General features: G+C 42.4%; 1 protein-coding gene across 1 annotated transcript in view; it reads left to right on the top strand.

Annotated features, from left to right (window-relative positions):
• LAMB4 (laminin subunit beta 4) overlaps positions 1–17,056 on the top strand; it is an 89,929-nt gene that overhangs the window by 37,884 nt on the left and 34,989 nt on the right. The window contains 11 exon segments of the mRNA XM_064487697.1: positions 2,237–2,407; positions 2,409–2,426; positions 3,847–3,868; positions 3,871–3,961; positions 4,761–4,881; positions 11,297–11,434; positions 11,437–11,476; positions 12,655–12,798; positions 15,259–15,355; positions 15,357–15,479; positions 16,065–16,222. Coding sequence (XP_064343767.1) covers positions 2,237–2,407; positions 2,409–2,426; positions 3,847–3,868; positions 3,871–3,961; positions 4,761–4,881; positions 11,297–11,434; positions 11,437–11,476; positions 12,655–12,798; positions 15,259–15,355; positions 15,357–15,479; positions 16,065–16,222 — 1,123 coding nt within the window.

The raw sequence follows: 17,056 nt of genomic DNA, 5'->3' as shown, positions 1-17,056 counted from the left end.
TTTCCTACTTGAAGAGCACTAACCTTACAGGTCAGAGAATCAATGATTCAGTTAACCCAGTGAACCGATTGTGAAAAGAACCTGAGCCAAATCTCCAGTTCTTACCTGACCCTCATATGCTCTGTTCCAGCAGGGGGACCGTGACGGCGTTTTGGGTACGTGGTTATCAGCATCAACTGAGATCCTGTATCCACTAGCCCTCGAAAGATCTAGGTATTTTCTCTTCCCCAACAGGCTCTAGAAATAACCATAGATCTCTTTGGGAAATAAGTGAGAGAATTCACACTTGCTGTGGTGTTGAAGAGTCTTTTCTCCTGGGGACCTGGCCTCTCAGTCACTGAGTTCTGGGTCTGAGAAGTAGCTCAGATCTGTAAGTTTGGGAAAGGATTAAGTGTTTCCATTGGGGCAGCTGACCTCGGTCTTTGGCCAATTCATGCTTGATCATTTTTGATTATGTAAACTAAGCAATATGTTGTCACTGCTCATCCATCTTGCCCCTAGGAACACCATGTTCTATTAATCACCCCTATAGAGGATTCCTGTAGGTGAGGCCCCCTTGTCTCCTATTCCAAGCTTGCTACCCATTATAATTTTACCCATCTTGCTTTTGAGAATTAAATGCTACCCAGCCTGTGATAATCTGGCACTGTGTTCTCCACACTGATACTAAGGAGCTCAGTTTTGTAATGGTTTATCCTACCATTACCCAGTGGTGCCCAGTCATCTCAGTGATGCTGGTGGCCCCCTCACCAGTTCATTCCTCACTATCTTGATGAACGGACCAGGAACACAGTCAGTTTGATGGGTTCTCCGACCTTGTAGCTTACATCTTTAAGAGAGTGAAGGAAACAATATAGAGGAAAGGAAATAGTAAGATGTAGTCTCAGGTAAAACAAACCTTGAGTTGATCGACAGAGAAGAGCAGGAGCATAAATTGGAGACAAAGTCATCCTGCCCCTTGAGACAACAGGGCCAGCGTTTCACACCCTCCTATCAGGCAGTTATTGGCTGTGATCTACCCCGGGGGTGGGGGTGGGGGGAGTTGGGGGTGTGGGAGGGCAATTCTCCAGAGAAGGGGGGCAACTGTGAGCTGTTAGGAGCCACACACACACAGCAACCAAGTTGGTGCACGAATCAAGTAAAGGGGATCCCGGAGGGGCACCCACCATGTCTACTGCAATTTCAAGAGTACTTTTTTTCAGGTCTGCAAAACGTGGCATATAGATGAGTTCACACACATCTCTGGCTCATGCCTTATTTACATTTCTGTCTCCAGTGCAAGATTCTAAACTGCTCTGTGGCAGGGGGACTCTGTCCTATGCATCTTTGTATTTCTAATTCAGAGGCTGGGATTAAACTGTTACTAAGTAAACATTTGTCAAATGAAGAGCAGTTTGTGGTAGATCACAGAGCAACTTGAACTCCAGGCTAAGTCATTTGGGCGTGATGCTGTTGGCAGCTGGAGAGCGTTTGAAATGCTTGTTGGCAGCAGTGTGTGATCTGCCCTGGAAGAGGGAGATCAGGGAGGGAACAGCCAAAAGACTGTTGCAGCAATCCAGGCAAAAAGTAACAAGAGGCAGAGTTCCAGTGGAGGCTGGAAGTGTGGAGAAGCAGATGCAAAAGTCATTAAGAAGAATTAGCCACAGGGTCCAGATGGCCCCAGGCTGACAGCCAGCAGTAGAGACCATCAGGGCTGCTAATCAATCAAGTGTGTGTGAGGAGTTTTGGACTTACGTGCCCCTGAGCAGATGGAGGAAGAACATTTCTCATGCTTCCGTGCAAGAAATTGCTAAAAAAAAAAAAAAAAAAAAAAAAAAAAAAAAAACCAATCCGTGTGGGTTTTCTCATTGTCTTGCACAATTAGGCACAATCCGTGAAGTAGGCACGGGAATATTTTCTTTCCCTCCGCATTTTGGCCAGAACTCCACAGTTGTATTTGAGAAAAGCCAAGGTCATCAGTGTGGAATCGCTCAGTTCATTAGCACACGGGGTACTTAACGGTCTGGCCAGTGACGGTGCTTTCCAGCCCTTCTACACAGTAACATATGTTCCAAAGCTGCAGATTCAGCACGTTATTGTCCCCTGGATTCTGGACGGCATCCTGGTTGGAGTAATTTATCTGTGATTCCGATGGATCATGTACACATCAGGAAATTCATGATGTTGTTTTTTTTCCCCTGAGCTCTTCTATCCCTTCACTCTAGGCAAAGTGGTGTTCATTCCTCTCCAATTTTAGGGCTCGGTGACTTTTGGCCAGCTGCCCGTGGTTTCCGTTGTTCTCCGAGAGCCAGTTCCTGGGATGCCTGTTACGTGGACAGAGCATGGCTTGGCCAGGGTTCTCCCTGGGGCCGGCTTGAGATTTGCTGTGGGGACCATCCCCTCTCCCATGGACTTCACTGTTGCCATTCATTCACAATGAGACCCAGGTATCCTTTAACTCCGCTTCTCTGGTGGTGGTACAGAGCTGAATGGTCTACGTTCTCGAACCAAGTGTCTCCATTCCAGTCTTGCCCCGGTTCATCATAACATGATTTGCAAAAAGTAGAACATCTGGAGAGCATTGTAAACCAAAAGGTTTCCTCAAGATACTAAAGCAACACAGGGAGCCTGGTGCACACATGCCTTATTCCGTGGAGAAGAGCTACAGCTGGAGCTGTGTTTAGGGGCCTAGACCTAAGGAACTGGTGATGGAGTGTTTGAATAAGAATAATAAATAACTAAAGTAATGCAAATCCTGCCCTCCTAGGACTTTTTTTCCTAAACATTTAATAAACTAACATGTGCAGAGATTCAAACTTACACAGATGCAGAAGAGGCATTTATTTACACTTGGATTTTTACCCTGAAATAAGAGAAAAGTTACAAGCCGCCTGTTCCTCTGGCCTTCTACCTTTCTACCCCTCCCCCTGCCTTTCGGGAAATACCCAAGACAGACGAGAAACCAAATTTGAAAAACACACTTAGAGCAGTGGTTCCTAACCTTTTCTTTACATAACCTTTTCTTTGATCATCTGTAACCCCACAGACCATCACCCATGAAAATACTTTATATGGCTAGGGGTGGTCTCAGAGCCCCCAGAGTCCCTTCAGGGACCACATTCTGGAAGCACTCACTGTCTGTTGTGTGACCAGAGCCGATGAACTGCCTTGAAACTCTTAATATGACATAGTTCTCAATTCCTCACTTACAGATGAAAACCCGGGGATTTCAAGGGACTTTGGCCTGGTGAGCATCACAAGAAACTCGTTTTTAAAAAAGTGTGTGTGTGTACACTTTTTTTGTGTGTATAGAGAGAGCACATCCCTGAGAGCTTTAAAAAGCTTTTTCAAATTGTAAGGCTTTCAGAGTTTAGCTAATTAGCATATGTATGCACATGCTGTCTCTATATATTTATGTACGTACAAATGTATCTAGTGATATATTAAGTAATTTATAAATTTATGTAATATAATATTTATATGATAGTATTTATGCAGTAATATGAAAGAAGTATATATCCTTTTGTGAAGGATTCCAAGTTATTACTTTTGTTCTATGAGCCAAAAACATGATGAATTAATCAACTCTGGGGGAGGTGGAGGTTAAAGATGAGACTTGTCAGGAGTGCCTACATTTTTCTAGAACCATGAGTTACAGCTCTGGCCAAAAACAGTATTCTTTCTAACTGGATCACAATTCAAACACCAGAGAGCTGGGGCCGAGAGTGAACCTCTAGGACTTCTCTCAACTCCAAAATTCTGTTTTCCGAGTGGGCTGTAGATTGCAAATTCAGTTCCACGTGCTGTCTGTTAGGAATATGTGCACGCATCGTCTCCGTGACTTGCTCATATGTGACGCCTGTCTAGTCCGCAGCCGACTGGGCTGTCCAGATGTGGTTAACCCCGCTGGAGGGAGCGAGCACTGTCCACGCAAGACCCCACAGCCAAAGCCTCAACCTTTTGTTTTACCAGCGGCTTCCAGGTATGCCCGGGACCTGTAGTCACATGCTGAAGTTTTCTTAGAATTTTGTCATTGATCGTTTGAATCCAGGAACTAAGTGGGAGAAGAGGTGTATCAAAGGAGACGGTAACATTTTATTAAGGGTTTACTATGTGCTACACTGTGCTTTACATTCAGTGTCACATTTAATCTTCCTAATGACTCAGTGAGGTGGGTTTTGTGGTCATCAGATGAGGAGGAAATTGAGAGCGAGAACACTCAGATGACTTGCCCGAGTCATACAGCTAATTTGTAGCAGAACCAGGACTCCAGCCCAAAGAGCCTGACTCTAGATCGTTACTGCTCCCTCTCCATCCCCAGACGGCCTTGAGACGTGAGAGAATGAGATGCTTAAGAATAAGACTACAGTATTGAGCTTGAGTTATCTCAATAGCCGAGAGTCTATGAAGTAAAAAAAACGAAGCTACTAATTCTGAGGCCATTAATTTTGCATTAGAGATTTGTGGCTGAATGAAACAGAGACCCTGTTGATATGAATATGGTAGATGAGATGACGGACTTTGCTGCATCCTTTTCCCAGAGGAGCCATGACAACTGGTCAGTTTCTGAGGCTTGGCTATTTGGCACGATCCTACGGAAGAGCCACAGAGAGTGTGAACTTACTGTCCAGACAACCCACCTAAGCCGGTCTAGACCCGACCTCCTCCTTGCAGTGGAACCCACTTCACAGCGCACATGGAACACATCAAATATAATAGCCACTTAGGTTCTGTATCTGTACTTTTGTCACTGAGTTTTTGTTTTATTTCTCTTAATATAGAATCGTGCTGCTTCCCACAGCCATCTGTCTGGAACCAAATGTACAGTATTCCATAGACATCTCTTTCTCCCTGCCTTCAGAAGGGGAGCTCCGCGCTCCTTCACACATCCTGGTTGATTCCGTAAGTATCACAGAGCCTTGTGGGCTCTTCCTTCTAAACCGAGCTCCGTTATAATTCTGAAAGTGGAATTATACTTTGAAGTGATTCTTGAGAAATATAAATGTATGCTTCATTGTAAAATCACCTAGTCTCTATAAAAATCACTAATAACAATCGCAAACAGGACGTGCCATTTGAAGTGCTTTACATATTCTGTCATTTAGACTTCACAACCACTCTGTGAAGGAAATGTTGTCATTATTCCCATTTTACAGATGATGGAATTGAGGCATAGGGTCATGGAGCTAGTGGATGAGGAGTGAGAAATCAGAGCCAGACTGTCTGAGTCCCCCATCCCTGCCCTGGCATTACAGAAGGTGGGGGGAGAAATTCCACCAATACTTAACTCCTATCACCTTGTAATCCCCAGTTTTCTGCATACTGTGCCTTTATGTCATTGTAATCAGAGTGCCCAGGCAAGACTGTATGCAGATTTTTTTCATTTCATATTTTTCATAGTCATTTTCTTACGGTGCTTGTGTAATCTTACCATTTTTAGAAACCAGGCATAGAAAATCCTTGAGTGACTTCTTTCAGTGTTTTCTCCCACAAATTTGAGCCACAGGCATTCCTTCCAAACCTCTCACTCTGTGCACAACTTCAGGCCCAGGCTTGTCACTGAGCAGAGTTTAGACAATGATTAATTTACTTAATTTACTTATCCATTCCCCTGCCCTTGGTCATTTAAGTTGCTTCAGTTTTGCAGGCCTCTGCAGAGTTGGTCCATATATTTTAAATGTTTTAAAATATAGTCCTACTTTACTCAAGGTTTGATGGCTCTTGAAATAATGTGTCATATTAATTTCTGGAAAGTGTTCTCCAATTAATTTTCAGGATCATCAGTAATGAATGAAAGTGACCGTTACAGCCCACCTTCAGCAGAAGTGTACAGAATTATGTGGGACTTTTTTTCAAAGTAATTTTGTGGATAAAAATTAAATTGCTTTGTTAAAATTGCGTTTTTAAACATTTGTGAGAATCTTCTACTATCATGATTTAATTGGCAAACGACAGCCCTACAAAGTTTTGTTGGAACACAGCCTTGCCCATTTCTTTGTGTATTATCCACACTGCTTTCAGGCTATAAGGCACAGCTGAGTATTTGCAACAGAGACCTAATGGTCACAAAGCCAGAAATATTTACTGTCTAGCCTTTTATAGGAAGTTTGTCAACCACTGATTTAAATAGCTATATATCCATATTTTGTGTATCATGTCTTTAAAATTCAGTTGTTAATGACTGAACGTTTTAAATTTATAGCCTAGAACTCTTAAATTTCATCATCTACTATAGAATTTAGTATGAGGCAAGTATATCTTTGATTTTATTGAAAAAGTTCAGCTATTATAACATAAGAAAAGCCATTGTTTTAAGATTATTTTACCAAAGGTAGAGTTGCCAGATTTAGGAAAGAAGGAAGAGAAAGAGGGAGGGAGGAAGGAGCGTGAAGGGGGAGGGAGGGAAGAAAAATACAGAGCACCCAGTTAAATCTGACTATCATATAGGTCCCACATGTTGCCCTGAGATATTACATGAGACATACTACAAAATTATTTGTTGTTTCTCTGAAATTCATTTAACTGAGTGATTTGTATTCTATCTGGCAGCCTTAACCAAAGATGGTCTAAATCCTGCCCCCAGAGGGCCGTGTCATATGGCGCTGAGGCTCTACTGTATCATGGTAGAAATGAAGTGGAAAACAGAAACCAACTCTTGAATGGGAAATGCAAACTCTCACGATCTCCCTGTCCATAGAATTCATATTCTCTGCTGAGGAGCTTTAAATAGAGCTGTACTCATGACCCAGCATGTGAGTTACAGAGAAAGAGACTCAAATCCAACAGGTTTAATTCAGGAAAGAAAAGCTGAAAGTTGGTAAGCCAGGCAGAGTAAAGAAAGGGAAAGGAAGGAAATAAGGACTCCCAATCATGAAGAGATGTTCGTGTTGCAATAATCATAATCAGGAAACTCAAATTTTTGAGAGCCAAGGTACTCCTCATTTTAAATCTACGTACTAAACATTTCTAAACTTTGTAAATTCCAAAGGTCATCACTGGGTGCTGTGTTCAATGCATCCAGCTGAATTATTCATTCATTACCCATTATCTGAGTGTGTGTGGGCCAGGCACGGTGCTGGTTCCTGGTGGGGGGCGGGGGAAATGAATATGATTCTTGCCCCCAAAGCATTCTCAGCCTGATACAGAAGACAGGCATGTAAAGAAAATCATTGCAATGAGCTTTGACAGACGCAGACTATAAAGGGATAATTTGAAATTAACTTAAAAATATGTCCATTTGATCAGTTTCCCAGCAATCATTCTCTTATATACAGCCATGCAAACCCTGAAACCAGAATAAAAATTAAGAGAGCAACCTGATCTTGGCCAACTGTCTGAAACCCCAGAAAAGGCCCTAGATCTGTTTTAGGTCAGATTCCCTATGAGCAGATGCGATTTATTGAGGGCACGCAGTTTATTGAGGACATGCTTGTGGGCAAAGAGGAGTGAAGGGAATAGGAGGGGACAGGGAAGGAAGCCAGCAAGGATGGAGTCTCCAGGGAGCTGTGGAGCATGAATCGCCTCACAGCGTTGGTTCCACCTGGAGTCAAAGTGGTGATCTTCTGTGTGCCCACATCATTGGCTGCAGGATCATTACCCCACCCGTGTCCCCCAGGGAGCTCCCTCACTCCTGGACACTTTGGCTGAGTCTGATTTTCTGGAGAAGGGGACAGCTGTGAGCTTTTACCAGCCAATGCCACAGCAGCTGGAGGACAGGAAAAATCTGGGTGGGGCATCTACAGTGTCCCCTAAAGCCCCTGATCCAGGATGTCCAGTAGGAGAAAGTCACTGCACATTTAATGATTACAGACTAATGCAGTATGGCTGCTCTGGGAAGATCCGCCATTGCTTGGGACGTGACCCTTTCAAAGTTCATTCTTCTCTGTAGCCAGATTAACATTTGCATCTAGAACGAAGATGCATTACTAAGAAGACCAGATGAAAACTTTGTTCAATCCTTCTGCACAAATATCTTTTGTTTTGCAAGCATAGTGAAATGGTTCTTTTTTTTTTCTTTTTTCAGTCACCCTGATTACATGACATGTGTATCCATAAAAATGTTCTTTGAGTCAAAAGTAGATTACGCATTCTAGAACATAAAAATTCTTCTTTTAAACCATGGGATGGACTACACTTGGTAAACATAAAGCCCTTAGAAGTTTCTAGGAGCGGTGAGTCATGGCATTAAAATCCTATCGCTGACAGGGACTCTTGTCCTGGGCTCCATCGGCTTGATGCCAGAAATGGCCAACTCTATTCGTCTCGGACTAAGAACTGCAAACAATTAGTCCCTGATTGGCTGCCCTCACCCCTAAGCCCATCTGGCTTCCTTCTGCGTGTCCCCTCACTAGGTTCATGTCTGGAGAATGCAGAGTCATTTTAGTATCAACTTAGAGATACCACACTAGGGATGTATGTTTACTTCTTTACTGCACAAAGGTTCTGAAAGCGTTACTATAAATTAGACACTGGGATATAGGCACAGATGTAAAGAAGAGAAGCATCTTCCCTGACACTCCGGGGCTGACTTTCTAACGGGGAGATGCAGACAGTTACGCAGGAGATGATAACACGGTGTGATCAGTGCTGGGAGCCATGACAGGTCATTTGATGTGACTTGGGCATGTTGCCACAAAATCGGCCTCTGTACCCCGAGAAAATGGATTGAGACTCAAGCAGAGGTTGGGAGGATTAGAAAAGAGCAGCTTTATTGCTTTGCCAGGCAAAGGGAGACACAGCAGACTCATGCCTTAGAGGCTGTGAATCTATCTTGGAGTCGGGGTCTTGAAGTCTTATAGGAAAAAACTGGGTGGAACAGAAAAGCTGGTAACAGGGCATTTTACAGGGTGTTACATTCCTCTTAACCTCGAAGATCTACCTGTCCATTCTTTTGGGGATTATTGGCCCATCACCTCCTTCCTAGTTAAAGCTGTTGAACGTTTGTGGGTCATTTAGCATAAAAAGCAGTAAAGGAGAGAGAGCAAATTGCAAGATTTCTTAGAAACAATCCGCAAACAGTGTGATCATCAAGGAAGTTAGTTCATTTCCTCCTCCTTCAGGCAGTGGCTCTCAACGTCATCTGACCAACCTCGCCCATATATGACAAGTATCTTGTAACACTCTTTACTATCCTGCAGTGAACTTCACAGATACTGTAGCCTACGTGCACACATAACTTCCAATTAATGTAATGTGCAAATACAAAGGAGAAATAAGAGGGAAGTAGTTTATTAAGAAATAATTTGTACTTCAATATGTACGTTCGCAGGCATGAACACACCAGCAGACGTAATGAAGTCGGGAGATGCTCCGACACGTAGACTCACTCCGTATGAGACAGCCGTGAAAGCCGGTGTGTCGTAAACGTGCTTAAAGTGTTTCTGAAACAGAGAGTCAGGCTTTTACCGCATAAATAGGGACTTCTCCTTCATGGATGTTCAATGGAAAATTCGAAAGCTGCCAGAGACAGGAGATGATTTTCCTTTTTTGTGAGAAGGTCGGACATTTCTCACTAAATGCCAGTAACGCACCTCAGCCAATTGCCATGACAGCGGAAACCACCCCTTGGAATTTCTAAAATGCCCCTTGAGGGTCGGTACCTCCCATATGGAGAAGCACTGAGCTGAGAGGTTAGGGGGTAGCAGAATAAAAGGAGGTGAAGCTTAGATGTTATCCTGAGGCAATGGGAAGCCACTGAAAGGTTTTACAGAGAGGGCTTATCTGATCAAACTGCCTTTCAAAGAATCACTATGACTCTAGGGTAGAAAACTGATGGGGGGAGAACAAGAGTGGAATATGGGACGTCTGTCTGGCTGCCGCCTGGTAACCTAGGGGCCTTAAATTAGAGAATTGACGGGGAATGAAGAGCAATAAACATATCCTACACACACTTAAGCCATCAGATTGACCAGGCTTGTGACCAGCTTGATGTGCAGGAGAAGCAGGGCGGGTGGGGTGTGTTGATGACAAAGAGGCAGGCAGGTATCAAAGAGGACCTTCAGTTTTCGACCCTGAGCAGCTTGGCAGAGGGAGGCATTATATCCTGGCAACAGGCACAGAGAGGAAAGCAGGTTTCAGGTGTACTTGGTTGGCAGCGCCTGTGGGACAACCAGTGGGCTTGTCTGTGCGGAGCTGGGGCCCGCCACTGTGGTGTGGGCGGGAGACGTAGATGGTGACCAGAGACACAGCCTTGTCTGTCAAGGTCACACAGGAAGCAGGAGGAGTGCGACAGGATGACACGTGCCGGGAGAATGAGGCTAGAGGTCTGAGGAGCGGAGATACTGGAACAGGCTGAGCTGCCACCTGCCATTGGGTCAGAGGACAGCAAAGGACTGGAGGGGGCTGAAGCAGAGGACCGCGGGGACTAATTTCAGTGTGGGCAGAGCAAAAAGACCAGGGAGGTTCATCTGTGCTACCGGGTGCACTCTCCCAACTTGACCTGCTGAATTAAGCACTTCTTTTCCATGCTGTTTTTTCCACCAGTTGATCAAAATGACCAACTTGGTGTGACCAGTTTGCTCTACCAACATGCTCTCCACTGTATCATCCAAGCCATTAATAAACATTTCAAATAATATTAAATTATAACTTAGATAAAATCTTAAGAAAGCTAACCATATAGCTTTTCTTCACATAGATGCTCAACTATAGAGGCTTCCTCTTTGAAAATAAACTTAAAATGATGCATTTGTTCCCATCACAGTATGGCCTAAAGCCAGCAATTCCCAAAATGCATCTGTGACATATTACACTTACGATACATTAGTATTATTTGGATATGGGACCCACTTGTAAAAATAAGTGTGGAAACACTGAGCTTTGAAAGTATCTTTCTTATAGGACTTCTCAGGGCTTTAAATATGTTCATCTCTACTATGCATTTAAAAGAGGTAGTAGTTTGATGTAGTTCAGCCCTGTTTATTTGTAATTGGAAAAGTCAAAACTTTTGAAAGGAGAAGTTTGTGGCATGAGTTCCACAGTAACACTACAGAGTGCACTGAGTAAGCCACGATTTCTTGATCGGCACAAGTAGCCTGGTTAAAAGTCTTTCATATCTACTTCAAATTTATTAGGAAGTAAAAAATATAATAATAAAAAGATAAAGGCTTATATTCTTTTCTTTGCCATAAGTCAATGTAAGTATTTAAAAAATTTTTAAATGAATTGAACATCTTAAAATCTACAGTTGTAAGCCGTTTAAAGGATGAAATTGAGTCTCTTGTCAACTGTTGTTCTCATAGAAGTAATTTTTTTAACAACTAGAGTCTTGAACAGGAGGCAGTTATGAACATGTCTTCTTTTCTCATTATTTCAAAAGCTTGGTCTCATTCCCCAAATCAAGTCATTGGAGAATTTCTGCAGCAAGCAGGATTTAGACGAGTATCAGCTGCACAACTGTGTCGAAATCGCCTTGGCAACGGGCCCTCAGGTACTCCCTGGAGCATGTGAAAGGCTTATATAGCCAGCTTGTCTGCCAGGCTGCACAACGGGGCTGTGGGTGAATGTCTGTTTAATGGGCTCTACTGAGGCACTGCTGTCTGTATAAAGGCTTTTTGGGACGTGAGTGGATTGATTCAATACATATTAGCATCTACTCCTAACATCTGATGTGAAGAACCAATTGCCAAAGATTAGATACACAGAGCAGTCTGTCCACGTGTTGGAATCATAACTTGCAGCACAGGAAGAAAGTATATGAAAGGGGAGCCTGGAGGTCACTTGGGGATGCCAGATTCCTGGAACGGTGACCCTGAAATATTTATTTGGAATCCTGGAATTTTTGAGTTGGGATGAACTCTACACAACATCTTTCATCCCTCAGCCTGCGTTTAATAAGTGAGACAGCTTGGGTCCAAAATGTTAGGTAACTCGCCCATTTCAGTAAGCGATAAAGCGGGGTTTGTCACCCTCGGCACTTCTGAAATCTAGGGCTGGATGACACTTTGTTACTTGTGGGTGGGGGAGGCTGTCCTGTGCATTGTGGGATGTTTCACAGCATCCTGCCCTCTACCCACCTGGGACCAGTAGCACCCTCCCCTGAGTTGTGACATCCAAAAATGTCTCCTAATGTGGACCTACGTACCCTGGAGGGAAAAATCTCCCCCAGTTGTGAATCGCTGCTGCAGAGGGACAGCTCAGATGAGGGCCAGGGCTTCCTGAGCTCCAGACAGAGGCTTTTTCCTCATAGGGCTATGGCTTCAGGGTGCCCACAATCTCACGGAAAATATGGAATAAGGGAAAATGCAAGGTGTAGTTAGCGCCAACACAGATCATCGGGAATTGAAGAAATAATAGTATCAATAGTAATTACACTGGAACAATTAATCATTGAAGCAATTTATTAATTTAGATAGAATTGAGTTAATACAAATATATTTTAATATAAATATTAATATCAATATAAAGTTAATTTCATTAACTTTTTAAGTTGTGTTTATTGCTAAGTTATGTTTTTTAAGTAATATTGACTGAGCACTTACTACATGCCCAGCACTGTTCTAAGTACCTCACAGGCATTATTGTCTTTAATCTTTATAATCCCAGGAGGTAGACTGTAAACTACCCCCTACGTAACAGATGAGGGAGTTGAGGATGAGAGAGGCACCAAATGAGAAAGGCAAGCTAAAGCTACTAACAAGGTGCTCCTTGGCTTCTAACTTCTTTTGTTGTCTGCAGCCTGCAAGTGTCACTCGCAGGGCTCGGTGGGGCCCAACTGCAGCCGACTTGGAGGCCAGTGCCAGTGCAAGTCTGGTGTGACTGGGCGCTGCTGTGACACGTGCTCAACAGGAAGCTACGGTTTGGGGCATCATGGCTGTCACCATACATAGCAGGATAGCAAGAAATGGGGGGAGCACGTGTGCTCTCGATCTTGGAGTTTTGAAGGCAGGAAAATCAATGTGGGGAGTTTTTTAGGGAAGGGATTGGGAATTTGACAACATGATTCTGCCTGTTTGTGAAGAGAAAATGTACTGAACATCTTTCTGCCGTATTCATTCTTCCATTCAGTGGGCGCTGACTGTGTATAGAGCTCTCTTAGGAACCATGAGTGATGACAGAAAGTGGTCCATGTTTCTGGGAGTTTGCAGTCTGTATCAAATAGATGGTAGTCCAGGTAGGAGGTAGGAACTCCAGGGAGCTGGCTGTGCAAAGGCAGCTTTATCATCTGGTGCATAAGCCTGGTATTTGGAAAGGCTGAAACAGTGAGATTGGGAAGTTGAGAAAGGGGATGACACTGTCACCAGCGTGTTACCCTTCCTGGTGCTGGAGTCGCAGATAAGCTGGGAACTCATTTCATAAGTCGCCCACTGATAAGGGCTTAGATGGGGCTTCATCCTTAGCTGGTAACTTAGTTCTTAGGGCTGTCATGTTGAGGGTACAGAGTTCTCTGTTCACAGTGTAAACCAGTAATGAGAATACTGCTCCCCACAGAAATTAGCCTTAGGAACCATGAAAAATTCCAGGTAGGTTAATTCTCCTTTCAGTAGGGGAACATAACTTTTCAGTTATGATTCAGAGATGGCACACCTTCTGGTCGTTGCCTGGGCGTGATGCCTACCTAGCAAATAGTGCTTTGGTCCATCATTGCTTTGTTTTTTTCTTTTCTTTTCTTAAAAAAAAAAATGAAGTGCTGTTACACAAAGGGTTATACACAAACGAGCAAACATTTCATCCACGTACCACCCTGTCAAACAAGCAAGCATCACATTTTTGTATAGGGAAGTTTGGCTCAAAGAATTCAGTGATTCACCAGGAAAGGATTCAGTCTCCTACAGGGAAAAGAAAAATCCGACCATCTTGAGAAAGGTTCTTACACTTCTTATAATATTGAAGTTTGACTCCTAAGATACATAGACGTTCACGTCATTAACACTCTGTTACTTGTTCAGGTGCTCTGTATAAACAACGTTTATGAGACTCGGTTGAAATGGGCAGAGGATAGAATGTTTGAATAGACATTTTTTCCCAGGAAGACATACAGATGGCCAATACCTTCATGAAAAGATAATATCACTAGTCATCAGGGAAATACAGATCAAAACCACAATGAGATACCACCTTACATCTGTTAGAATGGCTGTTACCGAAAAGACAAGAAATGAGAAGTGTGAGCAAGAATGTGGAGAAAAGGGAGCTCGTGCACTGTTGACGGGAATGTAAATTGGTGCAACTGCTGTGGAAAACAGTATGATGGTTCCTCCAAAAGAAGAAGAAAACTATATGATCCAGAAATTTTACTTCTGGGTATTTATCCAAAGAAAATAAAAACGCTAACTCAAAAAGATATCTTCACCCTCATGTTCATTGCAGCATCATTTACAATAGCCAAAATATGGAAACAAGCAAAGTTTCTACCAATAGATGAATAGGTAAAGAAAATGTGGTATATCCTCAGTGGAATATGGTTAAGCCATAAAAAGGAAGGAAATCTTGCCATTTGTCACAACGTGGATAGACCCTGAGGGTATTATGCTAAGTGAGTAAGTCAGACAGAGAAATACAAATGCTGTATGATTTCACTTATATGAGGAATCTAAAACAAACAACAAAAACAAGCTCAGAGGTAGATTGGTGGTTGCCAGAGGTGAGGGGTGGGCAAAATGAGTGAATGGGGTCAAAAGGTACACATTTCCAGCTATAAAATAAGTCCTGGGGATGTAATGTACAACCTGGCAATTATAGCTAATAATATTGTATTGCGTATTTGAAAGTTGCTAAGAGAATAGGTCTTCAAAGTTCTCATCATAAGAAAAAAATTGTAACTGTGTGGTGATGGATGTTAACTAGACTTACGATGGTGATCATTTGCATTATATACAAATATTGAATCATTATGTAGTACACTTGAAACTAATATAATGTCATATGTCAGTTATACCTGAATTAAAAAAGACCTAATTGCTCACAATGCATTGTTGATTGAATCAGTGGGGTTTTATTGAGGTATAGTTCCTTTACAATGTTGTGTTAATTTCTGGTGTACAGCATAGTGATTCAGTTTTATATATATATTCCTTTTCATATTCCTTTTCATTTAGGCTATTGCAAGGCTTAAGTATAGTTCCCTGTGCTGTATAGTAGGACCTTGCTGTTTCAATGAATTCTTATTGAACAAATATTTACCTGGTTCTCAGTATATGCCAGGCTCTCTTCTAAGCACTGTACAGACTCACCTTGACTAGGTTGACACAGTACATTAGAGACTGTGAGGTCAATACTGTAATGCTTTCACCAGGGCACCATTGGCCCCTCTCCCCCAACAGGCTTCTCTGCTTTATCTAGCATGTCACTGCCACCCTCAAGGCTCAAAGAGCACCACCTGTGACCAAGTAACAGGACAGTGTCCCTGCCACGGAGAGGCAGCCAGCTGCCGTTGTGATGGGCTATTTTGGGTTTCCCAACTGCCGCCCCTGCCTTTGTAACGGGTTCGCCAAACTCTGTGATCCAGAGACAGGGTCATGCTTCGATTGTGGAGGTTTTATGACTGGGAGAAACTGTGAAAAGTATGGAATTCATATGTACTTATTTATTTTTTCCTTTTGTTCTGATTTCACTACGTTCTCTGAATGACCACTGAGTAGAGCATCAATAGTATTTAAGAGGGGAGGGTATAGCTCAAGTGGTAGAGCACATGCTTAGCGTGCATGAGGTCCTGGGTTCAATCCCCAGTACCTCCTCTAAAAATAAATAAATGTAATTAACCCCACCCCCCCAAAAAAACAGTATTTAAGTGTAGAATGGTGACTGGGTCAGGGAGATAAAGCATCATTTCATCATCCATCAAAATCTTGTTATGAGCCAGACAGTGTCTGACTAAATCAGTAACAGGCATTCTCGTGGCACCTTGCTTTTTATATTCCTAAAACATGACCTGTAAATTGGGTGCTATTAGACTGAGTTTAGTGACTAAGCTGTGGGACTTTCAATTTGAAGCAAACAAACAAAAAACCCCTTTTACAGAGCAAACGAGCATCTTCTAAAATACTGAGCTTTGAGAGTTGCACTGTCCTAAAAAGCATAGCAAATCCACATTGGGTAACATGAGCCCTTCCCCAGAACGTTTTAGTAAAAAGAAATTACCTTGACAGATGCATCGATGGTTACTATGGGAATCCTTCTTCTGGACAGTCCTGCCATCCTTGCCAGTGTCCAGATGTTCCCTCAAGCCATCAGTATTTTGCCGACTTCTGTTATCAGAATCCTTGGAGTTCAGAAGTCATCTGCAGTTGTCTTCAAGGTTATGCAGGTACGTGGTATATAGTTCAGGATGGTTTTTTTCTTCTGTCCCACCCTGCTATCTACAAAATGATCACATGTTCATAATTTATCTGCCTTGGACAAATGAGTGGTACAGGCTGTAAGTTAATGGTAAGAAGACACAATGTAGTAAATTGCTGCTTTGCTGAACAAAGAACTTGAATGATTCAAAACCAGTGACCATTAAAAACTGATTCCACTGAGCTAAAATTGTTTTTAAATAATATTCTGGAAAACTGACCAAAGGACTTCAAATCAAATGAATTTCTTGAAAATAAAATCATGACATATTAAGATGTATATGTGATTAAGTTTATGTATAAGACATATAACATAAGCAATTGAAAAGTAAAAAAATTTAATCAGTCAAATGCTTTCTTTATATCATTCCAAGCCATCAATTTGACTGATATTTCACAGATATAACTAATTTTTTCAGATGTCTTGAAGCACTGATTTGGGCATTGTGCAGAAAGATACTGCATAGATTATTTCAATATTTGTGTCTGCCCCTGAATCAAAAATTTTATTTTGAAGAGTTTAAGCATGAAGTTAAGTATATGATGCAAACAAGGGGGAAAATGATGAAGTCGACTTGATTTAATTGTGCAAGAAAATATGGTATTATTAATTTCTTCAGTGATAATTACCATCAGGATAATAAATTATGCGGCTGATTTTTCCCCCTTATTTGTTACCTGTAAGGTTACACAGCTCTCTAGTTAATCCTTACAGCCTCTTCTCCATGTTCACCTTGGCTTGGTTGGTCAGTTCTTAAGACCTGAGACCATAGTGGGGCTATGAGACTGTTCCTTAATGGGAT

Source organism: Camelus dromedarius, chromosome 7, assembly GCF_036321535.1.
Source record: "Camelus dromedarius isolate mCamDro1 chromosome 7, mCamDro1.pat, whole genome shotgun sequence".
Taxonomy (NCBI): domain Eukaryota; kingdom Metazoa; phylum Chordata; class Mammalia; order Artiodactyla; family Camelidae; genus Camelus; species Camelus dromedarius.
The sequence above is the reverse complement of the archived record's forward strand: the minus strand, read 5'-3'. Positions and strand labels throughout refer to the sequence as shown.